General features: G+C 46.6%; 1 protein-coding gene across 15 annotated transcripts in view; it reads right to left on the bottom strand.

Annotated features, from left to right (window-relative positions):
* Positions 1–17,787, bottom strand: part of LOC144093727 (uncharacterized) — a 109,844-nt gene that overhangs the window by 13,645 nt on the left and 78,412 nt on the right. For all 15 annotated transcript variants that reach the window (XM_077627393.1, XM_077627405.1, XM_077627394.1 and 12 more), the window contains 3 exons: positions 8,470–8,540; positions 6,857–6,933; positions 3,059–3,194 (listed from right to left, as the gene is read on the bottom strand). In XM_077627393.1, coding sequence (XP_077483519.1) covers positions 3,059–3,194; positions 6,857–6,933; positions 8,470–8,540 — 284 coding nt within the window. The remainder of the gene's footprint in view (positions 1–3,058; positions 3,195–6,856; positions 6,934–8,469; positions 8,541–17,787) is intronic.

Here is a 17,787-nt window from a genome sequence, read left to right as displayed (position 1 = left end):
AATATGCACTAGGTCTAAATGAATACTTCAGGACATCAATTAGCTAGGTCATCGATTGCAATGCCTTCCAGGCGAGGCAGAACGGGCAGCATCACAACAGCAAGCCAACCAGCTCTGAAACTTCGCTCAGCTGATGGAGCATTATGGGAATATGATCTGTAGTGTCCAGTCACCTTACAGCTAAGATCGAAATATAACATATGATAGTGGTCACGTTCGTTACAAGTGGGCTTGATTGTATTTCATAATTTGAAACCTACTCCATGTTGTGGAATTCACTTAACACTTAGGACAATACTATGCAGGCAAGATGACAAGGTGGCACTCACTCCAAAGGCACTCAACATGACTGCACATGCAGAACTATCGCAGCACATTGCAGCCCTGCCCATAATATAGTCGAACCCCGCAACAACGAAACAGCCGAGGAAGGAAAACTTTTTCGTTCTCGCGAAAATGGACTTATTTTAAGCACACTCATTACTTTCCAGAACCAAAATTTAATGAAAAAGTAGCTTATTTTGCTCTGCTTCACATTGCTGTAAGGAGCTTCACGACTCTAGCTTCGCACCTCGATAAGCTATGCATAGCTTCGTCGTCGTCGTGATCGCTGAGGAAAGTCCGTATAACGTCGAAAGCATCAAGCACATCACATGAGCTTACTTGCCTTCCTTGTGCTTGGTTCCTTATCGTCACTCTCTTCATTTCCTTTGCGCACACTGTCGATAACAGCGTCATCATTGAACTCCTCATGCACAATCAAGTAGGCAGCCGCACACAAAAAAAGTCATCCAATTCAACAGCGTCTGGCACCGTTGCATCCACACGGTGAAGTGCGCCCTACGCTTCAGTTAGTGGCTGGAGATCGTCACCGCTTGCAGGAAAATTCGCTTCCAGCTCTGCCAAGGCGTGCTGACCAGCCGCGAAGGGCGGCCAAAGTTACAGTCCACGCCCCTGCAAGCATGAAAAGATCGATTTCCATGGGTCGCCACATTTTAATGTTTAAAACATCCACCGGATGAGTCTTTGCCGGTACGCAGACTGACACTCTTCAATCTACACAAGTCCCTTCATTTCGATGTTTAGAACATCCGCCGGATGAGTCTCCCCCGGTACGCAGACTGACACTCTTAATAACCCCTTGGTCGAGAGGTTGGATAATAGATGTGCAGTTAGGAAGGAAAAAAATCAAGCATACGCTCATTAGGACAAAGTCTTCGATTTGGTGGGCACTGCAGTTATCCAAAAAAAGGCAAGACGGATCTCCCGTTTCCACATATTCGCATCAAACGGTTCCAACCAGCTGGAGAATATTGCGTGCGTCATCCAAGCTTTCTATTTAGCAGTGTACTCAACCAGAAACCTTCGGTTACCTTTAGAGCACTGTGGCATCTTGCTCCAGCCGATCACGAGGAGGGGACGCGTGTCGGATCCGTCCATGTTTGAACACAAAGGAATGGTCATCCGCTTTATGCTCAGCTTGCCCCCATGACATTTTTGTCCCTTCAGGTCGAGCGTTTCCGATGGCAACTTTTCACAGAAAAAAAAAAAAAACAGTTTCATCTGCATTATACATTTCGGAGGGCTGTATTCGTCCATTATGCTTTCCTGCATCCAGGATGATACCGCTTCAGTGTCGACACTCGCAGGCTCATCCAACAACATCTTGGCGGCGATGCAGTGCTGTGCTTTGAATTAGCTTCGCCGTCCGGCGCTTGCCTTAAAAGTTGTTGTGCCCTAGAATGCACGCGAAGTCAATACCTTTCTGCTGCAGAAGACTTCAAAACAAAGGCATCTTGCTCGCTCTCTCGTCGAGGAATCACTGGAATACATACAGCTTTGTCGACGTCTTCGTAGACCGGCGTTGCCATAGTCTTGTGCTGTGCGCGCGCGTCGTTGTGAATAGCCGCCATGATGCTGCTTATGGATTTCAGAATCACAGAAAGTGAGCTGCACGGGATACTGAAATCCTCCACAAGGTCAGACTTCTTTCTGCCTTTTGCAGCTTCGGCGATGATTGCAGACTTTTCCTGCAGCATCAAAAACTTCTGCTTTTTAACAGGAGGCGGCATCTTTCTGACAGGCCAAAACAAAACACTGGACGTAAACAAGTCACAGGCGATTTCAGCCCTTCGGCGTGCAGGGCGCAGACGGCGAGATAGCGTGGTAGCGAGCAGTGTCAGCCGCCGGCAAGGACGAAATTGGCCAGCGGTGTCACGTGAAATATCACATGGATGTGTAGTTGCCAACAGACGGGCTAGCAAAGAGCCGTTTTCAGTGAAAAAAAAATCTCGCTGCAGTCATCATTATCAAACCGACGGAATGTAAACAGCAATGGTCGCGCCAATGCTTATTAGCACAAATGTATGTGCCAGGCTTGTCGGATGAGTGTGCTCCTGCAGTTGTGGCACTTCTCTCTTCCCAACTGGCTGATGTGCCGAAAAAAGGTTGCAGATCACTACCTCAAACCTTTGTTAATGCGGAATTGCTTTTTAAAAACTCTTCGCTGCTGAGAGGGGGCAAATACATTGAACTCGATGTAAGTTCGCCTAGGGCGCCATATTTTTTCGTTGCCGCAAGAATTCCGTTCTTGAGGGCTTTCGTTATAGAGGGGTTCAACCGTATCATGCCCCCAACAATGGGTCAGTTATTGTTCAGATAAGCAGATATGAATGCTGGTACCCATTAAAAACGGCCAAAATAGGCCCACAAAATGAATTTACAGGCGTGCCTCAGTAAAACCTAAACCAACTCATTTTAAATTAAATGGCCAAGGCCATGATAAAACAATGCAGAGAGGGAGTGGAGAGAGAGAGAGAGAGAGAGTACAATTCCACTTTCAGCCTCCACTCCAAGGATTGTTAGTTACTGCAGGTGCCTGTAAATACCACCTCAAGCTGCAGCCATTACTACTTGTTAGAAGTTTAAGCAGATTTGCTGAAGAAAAGTATGGCCGATGATGGGAACTACTGTGCACCACAGAAAAAGCATGAAGAAACAAGCTAGTGTCACCGTTGCTCAACCAAGCTTTCACTACAACCAGGCTAGTAGCACATACCCTGCCTCCAGCTTCCTGAGACGATGAGGTCTCATCCAGTGCACGGCATGTGGCCTTGATGATCTCGGTGACGGTGAGACCCTTGAGTCCGCCATTTTTTTTGTGAACCTGGTGAAGTGCAGCCTTGATCTTTTCACTGAGAGGCAAATGGAAGAAAGTAGTTATGCTGAAGTAGGCTACACATCTGGGGAAAAAAAGGCTGGAACCACGATAAAAAATATCTGCTTCACACAGCGCAGAAGGTGCCAAGTGCAGCAGCACTGCTAAGTACTATTCTTACTTACTTCAATCTGCTCTGCTCGTGACACACAACACAGAACTGTTTTGGCATTTTGGTTTCAGCTCTGTCTTGCTTTTTCACGCCAAAAGTCTAGTGAAGGCCACTGTTATTTTTAAGATGCCCAAATGGGAAATCATAAACACAATGCCTGCTACAAAGCCACTCCTCATTCATTAAACCAAATGTACAGACGAGATCTGGGATGTACTTCTCTGTGATACTGGGGGCGGATTCTTGCATGGCTGGCTTTTCTTAACAAGTTGGCTTTCGCCTGTGTGACTGGCCGGTGCACCGGCTGTCATCGTACAACCAGTGTGCCGGCCAATGCACCACTGCCCTGTGATGGCAGGTGCTGCTACCAGTGGGGCTTGCGAAACCCACGCTACTCTTCCCGAAAACTTCTCGCGACTAATCGCTAACTGAACTGCCACATGCCACGATGGGCAGTTAGCTCGCAACGTAGTGGGCAGGTTATGATGACGTCACAAAGCCACATGGCCTAAATGGCCCACCTGTCACCCGACTCTTCAAGGTCACAGAGGGACCGGAAATCGATGAGTGGGGGCTCTAGTGCTAGCGGACTAAAATCCCCAGAGAAGAAATCTTTGGCAGGTGAGCCAGCTAAGTCACGTGATCTTGTAATTTCATCACAATGTGCCACACAGAGGGACTGCACCAGGCTGAAGGAAGCTCTAGTGCTAGCGCACTAAAAAAGATGCGAGCATGCTAGGTGCATCCATACACAGGGTGTTTCAGGGAAGCCCGCCACTAATTATTAAAAATAGGGTTTTTGAGGTAAAGAGAATCTTTTTGCGCCATAGTAATATTAATGTTGGTGGATATCCCAAACAAGCGAAAGTAGTGATGCGGTGTGGCTGGGGAATGAGGCTAGGTGTGTGCGCGGGCGGGAGACAAGATGGTGTCGCCACGACGGACGAGCAGCGAAGCAGACGTTTCGAAAAAGATTGGCGCAATAAACAAGTTCTACCCCTAGACTCCCAACTGCACATATATGTCTTTTAATCTGTGGGATGAATGCACAGCATGTGACGACCGTGTGGATCATGTCAGGTCTCTCTGCCAGCATAGGTGAGGTGGTGTTTTGCATTTTCCGCACCGGCAAGAAAGCTTTCCCAAAGAAAACGTGCTCAAACGATCGCGGAAGCCATCTTGTGTGCATGCACATCTTGCATTGAAGTATTATACTGATATTTATTTTCCTTTCCTTGACAGTGCTGCACGGATGCTCCTAAATGTCACTGTGCAGGGTCACCGTGGTTTGTGGTTGCTGCGAAACAGTCTTCACCAAAGGGCACGTAAAACAGTTAGTCTCAACTTGACTTTTTTTTAGAGGTGTGCGAATATTTGAAATTTCGAATACGAATCGAATATGTTTGATATTCGATTCGTATTCGTATTCGAAAATTTATATTCGTGAATTTCCGAATATTCGAAAATTCCCGAATACTCGCCAGCGATCGCATACTGCGCATACTTTCATAAATTTGACCGTGGCAAAACAACAATATCTGGGCAAATTAGCCAGTAATGGAGTTAGAAATTCCAGGAAAACAATACTGACGTCCTATCCACTTCCTTCTCCGCCGTTTATCACGCGGACCGACCGCGTCCCGATGCCGCAAGGCTTCACCTCGTGAGAATTTCCCCTAGTGGGCTTTCCCAAACATCAGCCGTACCGCGAACAAGATGGCCGACGGACCGCTTCGAGCAATCGCAACGCGAAATCGCGCTTTTTTTTTTTAATCCTTCTGTAGTACGTTACATATTTATGCCCACATCCGAAGAATGCGTCCTGTCGCCTTCATAACTGTCCGAGCGTGACTTCCGCCATCTCGTTTTGTAAACTACGCCATGCGGGAAAGCCTACTTGCGGAATGCCGCAGGAGCCTCCTGAAGGGATGTGTCGAGTAGCCACAACTGGGCAAGCGATCCTGTTAAAATCTCGCCTATTGCATGGTGCATTGTAACCTGCACACCTCTTTAGCGTGCGAAACGGCAGGCGTGGCAACGATCGGAAGGCCTCTGTCGCTAGGGAAAAAAAAAAAAGCCCGACTGCGTAGTTTCGGTTTCTGAGCTTCACCGCTGCCCCGCGGCAACTTCAAATGTCGGCCTGCGCATTCGCCGATAGTCCACTCCCAGCTCCGTGCAACTTATCTCTTTTTCATTTTTACAAACCGCCTCGCCGCTCCGACGCCAGTGTGCATTCCCCGGCCCCTTGCTTGCATTTGTGTTGTTCTTCCAGCACTCCAAAACGGGTGGCTCGTCACGGGCTTACAGGTGTTAGCGCGATGGAGCCGCCTCATAAGGCCTTACTGCACTCTTAGCGTTTTCGGCAGCATTTTTTTTTTTTTTTTTTCGGGAGGCACGGGCAATTTTATTAACAGAGGCCTTCGGATGAACCGGGCATTTCTTCCGGTCCCTTGAACTCCGAATGAATGAGGTTTAATAGTAATCATGTTATTTTTTTGTTGCCAGTCTTGTCATTTTATGGATTTTGTTTTGCATGACCTCATTATAGTTTGGATACTGTTATGCAGTCTAATCAAGTAGTATACATTTCTGTGCACATCATGTTTTTTTATACGGTACTGAGGCAGTCTAGTTTTGCTTATTTTAGTTGCAAAGACCATACACTATTTTGAAAAAAATAGGGCAACAACGTTTGCTTGCTCATCGTTTTCTTAATTTTTTTTGTACTTAACAGATATTCGATATTCGAAGCCATTTTTTCTTCATATTCGTATACGAAAATTTCAATATTCGCACACCCCTACTTTTTTTACATTAAGAAATATAGGAAACCAACCTAATGGTCTTGTATATCAATCTTCCGAGAATTCGTTTTAATCAAATTTATTTTAACGGGAGTCTACTGTAAAGCTGAAATTCGTAATATAAACTTTCGTCAGGAACACATACAAGATGAGCGCAATTCAGTCAGTGAAAGAGCACTGTTTCGAAAGCGCTGGTGCCAATTCTGGAGACTGCAAAAAACAAGCGCCAAGCGTGTTAGGTTGGCTTCACACAGTACGGTCAGTGTAAAGTAGCTGCAAGCCAAGCATCAGCTAGAGTGTTTCTCCACATTACAGCAGTGTTGCGAAGGATACAGTACAACAGAGCGACAGCTGCTAACCTACTCACCCACTTACCCGTCCACTTAACTTCACCCTCCTCCCCACCCCTGTTACCAGTATGAGCAACATTCCCCCCAAATGGCGTGTGAAGCCTCACCGAGTGAATCTTCCACCTTCCAGAAAAGCGATCAATGTATAAGTTAAACGTACAACCATTAATGCTGATGCAGATTTGTCGCATCACACTGTATAACAGCCCCCGTGGTTTTTTTTTTTGTGACAGCAAGGAAAACTTGAGGTTCACAAGCCAGACTGAGCTAACTAATGTAACGGAACCTTCAAAGTTGGCAGTGCTTACAAGTAAGCCACAGAACGATGCTAATATGAAATAATAATACTGCGCCTGAAGAAGGAAGCGCTTACCGAGAGCAGCTGGGGTTTTTCTCCATGAGCTTTTGCATCAATTTTTCACTTCGCTGAGCATGTCCTTCTTGATGACCCTAAATAAAAGAGAATGAGCACAAATCCCTTATTGCTGCACTTATTCCAGAATCATTTTTGAACACAGAATATTACCCCTTTTAGCCGTAAGTGTCACGAGCCCTGGTTTCACGTTTCCAGGAGCCAATGTTCAAGGCACCGTGAAAAATGCCAAGAGGACAAACTCATGCCTTAATCAGTAACTGAGCATTTCAGTCTAATTTTAGCCACGCTAATGGTGCACACTTTACATTTACCACACCACTCTCATTTTCCAAACTACTCATTTTCCAACATTTCAAACTGCAGCCATTACTGCTTCTATTCACCAAGCTTACCAGACATGGCTTGGGTACTGAGCTTCAAAGGGACACTAATGAGAAATAAACCGACCTAGACTGGGATTAATAATAGAGTCCCAATATTACAAATATTACTTTTAATGAGAAGAGCTTGGATAAGCCAGAAAATTATGTATTAAGAAAATTATGCAAAAATACCAGATGCAGTTACTGGAATTACAAGAGAAGATGCGTTTAAAATTTCCAGCAAAATTGGCTCGTTTTCATGTGCAGTGCCATTTCAGTGGGAAGTGTCGTTGATATACGAGAGCAGCATGGCAAGTACAGCTGACATAAAAGAATGAGAATTTTGGTTTATGGGCGTTTAATGTCCGAAAGCGACTCAGGCTATGAGGGATGCCATTGTGAAGGGCTCCGGAAATTTCGTCCACCCGGGGTTCTTTAACGTGCACTGCCATCGTACAGTACATGGGCCTCTAGAATCTTGCCATTGTGCACTGAATCTACAGAAATGCAAGCCAAGTACAAGCTTTCGGGGCCAGTTGTGCTTTTCTGAATGATGAGGCCCCCACGTCTTAAAGAGATGTTCGTAGCATGATGGGTGGTAAAGTGAACTTCACGAACATGTTAACTGCATCGTGGGTCACCGGTGGGCATGCATGGCAAAATTACTTTTGGAAAGTAATGAAATTAGATTCTTAATAACTTTCCTAGAAATCTCACAAAAGTAATTAAACTACATTACAAATTACTGCTCTAAAAAAATAACATTACATTACAATTACTTCCCAACATGAAAATTACTTTTACCTTACTTTTCAGCTTCGACGCATAAAAGTTCATAGTTTACAGTTCCCACAAAATTTTCAAATTTCTTTGCACCGCCACTGAGCTTCACAGTGGGCGCCGGAAATTCCAAAATTTTGTTGTAAAGAGTAGCCAAATGAATAATGCGTGCAGAAGAGCGTAGGCTAGACGTGCATGCATGTCACTCATCCATACAAGAACTTCTCTCTCGCACAATATATGCAGTGAGAGGAAATGGGCGGGAGAGCAGATGCCACCACTGTCGATATGACTTCACCAAACATGCCACATACAGCTGTCGCAGTGAAAAGTGCTTCATGCAATGACATCCAAGCACCACCCTTTCACAGCACTGGTGTGTCAGAGCTGTAGTTCGCTCATGTACTGTTTACAGATCCACAACTGCACATGCAAGTTGCGTGCAAAATATAAACATCAAACCAGTACCTTGTCAGAACGGCTGGGTGATGAGGGCAGTGGGATTGATGAAGCTGTTTCTCCTTCTTGATGATATGCACCTGCAGTGCCAAATAAAAACCACCAAGCTATCACGACAGCAGACTCGCTGAACATGAAAGAAAAAACCTTTGCTCGTTTCTCTGGTTTCAACCCAGCACGTGCCTACAGACATTACATGCACCTGACTACTATTGTACAGCCTGCTAATAACCTTGTGGCTTCAGCCATCAAGTGCACTGCACCTTCAAGCAGCACAAAACCTAATTACATGATGATGATAATGATGATTTGATTTTAATGGCTCAAGAATAGTTTGGCCACGGAGAACCATCACAAGCTTGTTTGGCCTGCATGAGATCAGATCACAGACCCATTTTCCCAGCATTTCATTCCAGACAAAGCTGAGCACCAGGCCAGGGAAACTCGCACACCCTGGAAAACCGGAGGGTGGCTTGTGGTGTTAGGACTAGAATTCCGCACATCATGCATATGAGGTTGTACTCAAACCATTATAACAGGCCTTCGTTGCAATCTCTCAGAGTACAGGTGCATATGCAATCTCCACGGGAAGCTTAAAGCAGATTTTTTCACACCATGCGAAGCAAATCATGGATCAGAATGTGCCCGCTTGCATGTAGATGGTGCCAACATTGCGCTCGTAACATCCACAGAACACCAAAGATTTTTCATGCAACATATAGTCGAACATTTCAGTTCCTGAAAAGCTAAGTAGAAATAAAACTGAAGAAGAAAAGCAGGTTCACAAATGTCTGTTACATTTAGTAATAAAGTAGAACCTTGATTATACAGCTTCCAGGGGACTGCGCAAAACCGTCATACAATGCGAGCGTAATATACAGTGGACGACCGATTTTTCGGACCCTCTAGTGACCGCGAAAACGACCAAAAAATCAGGCAGTCCAGAAAATAAAATTTCATCGAAAAAATCAGGACCATATTGCCATTATGCTGGAGGAAGAGGTCAGTTGTGTTGCACGCATTCTAAAGCCCCTAATGACTAAATTTCGTCGCGCGACACGTGCACAGACGAAGGACGGCGACCGCTTTCACGAGCTCGGCCTTGCTGTGCTGCCCTCGGCATGTCGCCGATGAACGCACTGGTTGGGACAAAGTCTAAACGGGAAAGTGAACATGCTGCTGCGGGAACTGTATTGCGCCCGCAGTATGATGGGCCCAGAATGAGAACGCGAAGATAGAGGAACAACAAGAACAGAGAAATGGCCGAAGCAAGCGCTCCGTCGGCGTTGGCCTCCGTCATCAGGCCTAGTGACTAGAGCCAAAATCGGCATCGTATTCGACGATATGCACTCTACGGTGGCTTGCGTATAATGAGGGGCATCTTGGCTGTCATCGAAACACCAGTTATTTACGGTTTTACGATAGGAAAGTCAGGGGTGCGGTATGCCACGGGTATGCTGACCTCGCTTTAAAACGCACCACCATTTCCTCTCGCGCTTGCCGTCTCCATGAAGCCGTATGCCTCCCATGCGCTTCGCTGCTACCTCTTTCCGTATTTGAAATGAAAGACTCTGCATAGATGAGTTCCACGAGCTCTGACTGCTTTTAAAAAAGTTCGTGCAGCGGAAGACGTTCAAAAACCGTATGAATTTGAAACCACGCGGGCGCAATGTGCAGACTCGCGCAGAATTTCAGTATCGCAAGAGGCCCCCTTTAAGCTTGAATTTCATATTATTTGATTAAGTTTTCGATCTCTCCTGCAGTTTGAAGTAATGAGGTTCCACTGTAGACATTATATGGCGGCTTGGGTATTGGCGGTGGGTGCGACCAAGGTTCGAATAATCGAGCAGTCAGTAGCGGTGCGTTCGAAATTCCAGCCTCTCTTATACATTGGCTCTATGGGCCATGTCGCGGTGCCGCGAAAATGTCCAAATAATCAAGCATGTCCGAAAAATCAGGCATCCGAATTTTTGGTCGTCGACTGTAATTGAAAACCTCGTACAAGTGACGCATTCGCATAATAAACACATCTGCTATTCATAGATTAATTAGTTATTTTCCCCGCACGATGTAAAAGCACCAGTTTTGTTCTGAAAGAATTAGTTCAGAGATCGTGCGCAGCCAGGCTTTCAATATCGAAGAGGTGGCTTTGGTTGGTTGGTTGGGTTTTAATGCCCCAAACAGACTCAGACTATGAAGGGATGCAGGTGGCTTCGGACGAGGCGCGCGAACACTGGTCGATGCACATTAACTCGTTCGCTACCATGGGAAAAAGGACTTTTTTCATAGGTCTCACAAACATTTTTTCTAGAAAAAGAATGATAGGTAAAAGTATACAAAATGCATAACATTGATTGGAATAGAATGTGCTTTATAATCTATTTCAACAAAAATACTTGTTTTAAATATTGCAAAAAAAATAGAAAAACAATAATAATTCTCCAAAATAATTAATGAAAAATTCTAGCAATTACAAAATGATTCAAATTCTTTCTATAACTTGGCACTCAAATATAAAAGTTATAACCCAAATCCTTTTTGAGCTAGAAATTTTTTCCTTTACGCTCTTTGAAACGACCGCTTTCAGTGTGTCCTAGATATGCATTTTAGTCTGAGAAAAAAAACAACAGGAAATATTGTGTTATATGCCAAAATAAAGCTTGATAAGTGCGCTTTTTAAAAATACAAATTGCAACTAATACCATTAAAGAAAAATCCAACAAAAATTATACAAGCATAAGTATTATACGAATACAACTAACAGGCCAATGTTCCGGGCCCTGTTTGCGCCTTTTCAGCGTCCAAACGAAAATCCCATCGTCAGAGGCCCTTTTATTCGAATGCATCGAAAATAGAGTGGAACCCCGATTATACGACTTTCTCGGGACCACGAAAAAGCGTCGTAAAATGTGGGCGTCGTAAAATCCAAACATAAATTATGCCTATAAAAATACTACTTTTTTCGCACGACGAATTTACAAGAAACTTTAATGTAAACTACTAACATACTCTGCAGGGCTTGGAAACTGAAGTTACCAAAAAAGTAAATGCAATAAGAATTAATGCTGCAGTACAGGTACCAATCATGCTTTATTCAAATGAACCTTTCCGGCACTCCACAGCCCACTGCCGCGATTCCCGCCAGCCAATGCGAACTTTAAACAAAGTCGGTCAGTTTCTTTTGGACCTTATTTGATCCGTGAACTTGCAAAAGCTTTCACTCGAGTTGGGCAACGTCCAAAAGGAGGTCCTCTGCGGCGTCAAGTGAAGAGATGAAGTTCCGGATGCCGTCTATGTGCCGTAGCACCTCGGCGAATGTGGTAGGCACAGACACGGCATCTGTGGCGTCATCATTGTCCTCGTCCAATGTCGCAGTGGTGTTGGCACTAGGCAAAGCCTCCGCGATTGCATCAGCCAGCGACACCTCGCCGCAGATCGCACGTTGTCGTCGGCCTCCACGTACTCGGTGAAGGTCGTGGCGAGGTTTAAACCCTCAAAATCGTTTTCGGCGAAGCCTGCATCGGCCTCAAGCGGCATCGAGGTCGTTGCGTCCCCAGCAGAGGAGGAAGTCTCTCGCTTAAAGCCACAGTGCTTGAATGAGTTTGTGATTGTGCTTTGCGACAGTGCGTTCCACGAACCGGCAATAAAATGCATGCCGTCGAGCACAGTGATCTTTCTTTCCGACTCGCTGCGCTCCATAGCCGCCAGCCAACGCTGCACTAACCGCTTCCGGTACCCTTGATTCACGCACTTAATGATGCCGGCATCCAGCGGTTGCAGCCGGCTTGTGCAGTTGGGCGGAAAAAAAAGAACAACCTTTACATTCCTCAGGCAGGACGTATCGGGTGGGTGGCACGGTGCGTTGTCCACGAAAAGCAATATTTTCATTGCCTTGGAACCCAATTTGCAATCCAACAGCTGCAAAAAATTGCTGAAGAGCGAAGACCTCATCCGCGCCTTTTTGTTAAAGTTGTAGCTGCACGGCAGCGTCTTCAAGTTCTTAAAGCACCGTGGCTTTGCAAATTTTCCAACAACGAGCACAGGCAGCTTCTCGGAACCGTCCTCGTTAGCACAGAATAGTGCTGTCACCCGCTCTTTACTGCGCTTGCCCCCATGACAGCTGTCACCTTTAAACGCAAGGGTTTGCTCAGGCTGCGTATCGTAAAAAAATACCGCTCTCATCAGCGTTGAAAACGTCGCAGGGCTTGTATGCAGCAATCATCTCCGGCAGCGACTCCATCCACGCGTTCACCGTCGAAACGTCCACGGAAGTGCTTTCTCCGCAGGAGCGGCTGTACACAATCCTTTTTCGTTTTTTAAAGCGATCCAGCCACCCGTTCGATGCCTGAAAGTCGTAGATGCCCAGACGCAATGCCACAAGGTCCGCCTTTTCATTTAGAATGGCGCCGTCCACGTTGATCGCAGAGCTCCTTGCCTGATGCAGCCACCTGACGAGAACTTTTTCTAGGTTCTCATGCTGTCCTTCTTTTGCCACTTCCGCTTGAGCCCGAACTTGTTGTCATTTTGCAATATCACTGCTTTGTTTGCCAGGATCGTCTTAAGCGAAGATTCGGGTATCTTAAGGTCCCGGGCAATGCTGGCTTTCGTGGCGCCTTGCCGCTTTTCCGCTTCCTCGATAATATAGAGCTTATCACCGAGCGACAGAACTGTCCGCTTTCGGGACATCGTCCTTCGCGTTGCTCCACACAACTCAAAACCTTGCTGAACGCGGTCACTAGGATTACGACGAAGATCACGTGCGATGAACCTAGGCCTATCCACGCTACCTTGTCGGTGATCTGATGCTGGGGAAACTGGAAAGAAAGAAACGCTTCCCAAACGCGACACCGCCAAGGAGAGAGGGAGCGAAAGGGAGAAAGTGATTGTGGAGAAGAAAATGCGCTATATCAGCACAGCGGGCGTCGCGGAGGGCAGCTGGTGGGGGAGAGAGAAACGAACGATGAGATGAGGCAGGAAAGAAAGCTGCGCCAGCCGGAGCAAACCAGTCGAGCGAGGTCAAGCGCTCCGCATGCGGAGAGACGGCGTGGCGAAAGAGATCCGTGGCTCCTTTCTTTCGTCCGCCGTTCCGTCCCGCGCTTCGCGAGAGTCGTCGTATAACGCGGGTCCGGAGTAAAATTGCGTCGGATAACCAGGGTATTTAATGCATTGCTTCTATGGGCACTTCACCGGGACTGCGTTAATCCGTCGTAAAACCCGGGTCGTCGCAAAACCGGGGGACGTAAAACCGGGGTTCCACTGTATGTGCTGCCGATAGCCTAGCAAACACGTTACCCCGTCTTTTAAATAAGTTTCATGCTGCAAATGTTGATGTGTCCCGAGTATGCCGCAAAGATATACAGAGTGTATGTGCTACATTTTAGATTGTAACATGCATACTTCACTGCTTCTTTCGAATTCTTTTCATGAAACGGCGTTATTGAAGTAACCTCAGACGCACTTTATTTGCGATATTTTCTTTCTATTCTTTTGTTTGCAATTATTGCTGTTTCACCCCTATCTTGATTGCATATGTTTCGCTTCATGTTGCATGCTGCCCTGTGTGTAGGGGCCGAGGGGCTCGTCAAGCCACATCTTACTGGCTTTTTTCCCTCGACCCTCTCCATATGTACATAGAAAATAAAGAATTGAAATTGAAATTGAATTGAATTGATGCAGTAGAATCGCATGCAGTGGTGTTTTTTCAAGCGCGCACCATACCCGCGCTCGACGCCATGCTTGGAGTGGCCTACGCCGTAGCCTCCACTTCAAGGGCATTGTAAAAATTTGCGCCTCGTGGGGAAATTGCAATCTAGACAGAAAAATGAAACTAGTTTCATATGCGTCTAGTGACGCTCCACTTGCACAAGCGTACCGGAAACCGAAAGTGAAACTTACAGGCCAACGTTAGGAGCTCTGTTTCAGCAGCATTGAATGCCTGAACCAAAATCCGACGATGCGATATTGTCAGAGACCCTGCTACTCGATGCATCGAAAATATATGCTCCTGATGAAGTAGAATCGCAAACAGCAGGGTTTTTGCAAGCGTGCACTGCCCTCAAGCGTGCGACGCCGCACCCTCAACTTCAAGCGCATTTCAAGAATTACCAACTTGCGGCAAAAATACAAGTTGCGCAGAAAATGAAAGTTCAATGTGTGAGCAAACCAGATGACTCAGCAAGTCCATAATGGCCGCAGGTGCGCTGTCATAGTAGCTTAAACTTTTCAATCACCGATGATCAATGCCTAGCGACGTGTTAACGAAAGAGTTAAGTAGACATCACACGGATTGAAAACGATTTCGAAGAAACGCCAAGACGACCAGCAACATGTCTTTTTGTTCAGTCTTCCTCTAGAACTGCAGTTACTCCGTGCCAGCAGGCAACAGTGTCTGTCTGTACATTCGCATCATAAAGAAAAAAAAACACGATGTGCGGCCGGCCAGTTGACAGTGCACTGCTCGCTCCTGGCTGACTCGGTGTCGCTAGATCTAACGTGCTCCGCACTGAAGCCACAGCTGAAAGCGCTTTCGAAATAGCCACCGGTGGTCACAGAAATGGATAATCTTGTTACTGCCTCTAAATTAACTTCATGCTGGTATGAACATACAGTCGATTTCCGTAACGCCTTTGCCAATGCAGCGTGCGTAAAAACTGGCCAGGCGAGCTACCTCGCACTGAAGATTGAAAGTCACAAATGCGGAATCAGAGACTAAGCCCGAGCTGTCGTTACAGGCAATCATGCGCTCAATCACATAGTTTTGTGCGTCTGAATCTTGATTCCGATCTGGATCCAACTTGGCTGATGTCACGTCTGCCAGTAATGTTTTTATGGGGGTTTAACGTCCCAAAGCAACTCATGGTGGAGGGCTCTGGAAATTTCGACCACCTGGGGTCCTTTAAATTGCACCGACATTGCACAGTACACGGGCCTCTAGAATTTAGTCTCCACTGAAATTCGACCGCCACGGCCAGGATCGAACCCGCGTCTTTCGGGTCAACAGCCGAGCGCCATAACCACCGAGCCACCGCGGCGGCTTGCCAACAAAGTGCTCCGCCAGCGTCAGTCATTCCGCACAGTTCCTGCCGTCATATGAAACGAAGCACGCATATTTTTCCATCATATAACCAAGGTATTTAATGCATTATCCCTATGGGAAATTCGCCAGGCCCATGTTGATTTGTAGTAAAATGCAGGTCGCCGCATGAACGGGGAGGGGGGGGAGGGTGCATAATCTGGCTTCCACTGTAGTTTAGCAAGCAGCTCAATATATACACCACACTAGTGTATGCCACTTGTACTAGTAATAGCTGAGACTGGAGAAAGACAAATACACTTGGCAAGTTATAATTTGCCAAAGGTTGATAGTGAGTGCATGTACAGCCGGCGGCAAAATAAGTCGGGGCATGCGACAGGCGGCCAGAATCAAGATAAAACTGCATCGTTGCGCCGTCTGATGTTACACTTCTGGTGTCGCAGTGCGCGTGCGCATCCTTTCATGCTCGCAGCACTGTCTTTCTTGTCACCATAGTATGCAGCATTCAGCGGTGGGGGCCGCTCTGTTTATTCGCTACCTCACGCTCACACTTTGCCGTGCGCCCGCCGAACTGCGAGCGTTACGCTCTGAATAAAGAAAACGACCTCTATCGCCAAACGCTGCATGCAATCCGCTAGTTGACTTCAGGAGAGAAAAAAGACAGGGCTTCGAGGTGGCAGCCGGATCGTAATCGCCGTCAACTTGCTTGATAAAGGAGGGACTGAGAGAAGAAAGAGGTGCCGTAATGGGGGGCTCCGGAATAATTCCAACCACCTGGGGATCTTTAACGTGCATGGACATCACACAGCACACGGGTGCCTTTGCGTTTCGCCTCCATCAAAACGCGGCCACCGCGGTCAAGTTCCAACCCGGGTACTCCGGATCAGTAGCCGAACGCTCTAAACACTGAGCCACTGCGGCGGGTCTCATGCGTTCGCCATTCGCTGTTTCGTCACTAGGGTTCCTCTGACCGTGTCGACCGAGTGGCGCTCAGTCCTCACGAAGTTACATCCGTTCGCCGTTTTGTGAATGCGTCTGGCGGTTCCACCGCTTTGAAAGAAAAGTACGTTTGCGTGTGTTTAACAAGCAGTGTGGTGCACACTCGGGTTGTGGACAACATGGCCCCGCCGGGTCCGTCAAAGAAGCGTGGGAAGTGTTCCAACTAAATGCGGTGACCTTGCTGTCTAGCGTGTACAGTGAAAGCACAACTTTTGCGCAAATACAGGTGCAAATCGTTGCCAGCAAGAAAAATTTTCCGCAAGGTAAAATCAGTGACATTTTTAAGCCGATTTCATCTCAATAAAGTGATTTTTTTTGTACTTCACGGATTTTTCGGACTGTTTGATTATTCGGACCATTTTTCGGGTTCCTTCAAGTCCGAAAAATCGGTCGGCGACTGTAACAGTTTTAGCTTTAGCACCATTAATAGCAATGAGATATTTGTTACATAGGACTTTGTTTGAGTTGAAGTTGAAGGGAGAATGAAAAAGTGGCCCCCACAAAGAAAGTGAGAGCATGTAATGTTTGTTGAAATATATCTTTTGCATGAAAACAATAAGGGAAATGGCTTGCAGTGAGTTCAACTCCAGCCGTAGCAGCCGCGTTTTGATGGAAGCTAAATGCAGAAGGTGCCATGAGCTTTGCGATGTCAGTGGACGTGGATCACCCCGTGGCCGAAATTATTACGAAGCACTCCACAACAACACCTCTTTCACTGAATGCCTCCTCTCATAGCACAGTGGAGGTGAGACAGTTACCGTATTTACTCGATTCTAATATGCACCTTCTGTAAAATTCACTGGAAAAATGACATGCGTGCCATAATCAAGTACAAAAATGCAGCTACAACAGCAACACCCTATTATCATTGGCATCACAAAATGGCAGCTCAGTATTTCTTGCGAACAGATATTGACATCTGCCTAACTAGCCTACTGCAGTCATGGAATACAGACAGGCCTTGCGAGTGTCTGCGATAGGCCTTGCAAGCATCTGAAGTGTCCAGTCAGTAAGGCGCCAACCTGGACTTGAGCCAATATGGAAATGTCTGTTGCGAAGACACGCCAAGTTTACTCCCAAGCTGGATTGAAAAAAAAAAAAAAAAGGCAACCTTGTGTGCTGAGGCTTTCTAAGCACACCTGGGCACAGCCCGGCAGCCCCGCGCTGAGCAGACAGCCATCACTGATTTTCCTGTCCACTGCGCACAGTGTCTTGATGCTCTGCCAAGTTCGCTGAGCATGCCACCGTTGTCAGAGCTCCCCTCAAAAGAAACTCACAAACGTCATGATGCTGTC

The sequence above is a fragment of the Amblyomma americanum genome, chromosome 6, assembly GCF_052857255.1.
Source record: "Amblyomma americanum isolate KBUSLIRL-KWMA chromosome 6, ASM5285725v1, whole genome shotgun sequence".
Taxonomy (NCBI): Eukaryota; Metazoa; Arthropoda; class Arachnida; order Ixodida; family Ixodidae; genus Amblyomma; species Amblyomma americanum.
This window is presented reverse-complemented; position numbering and strand designations above follow the sequence as displayed.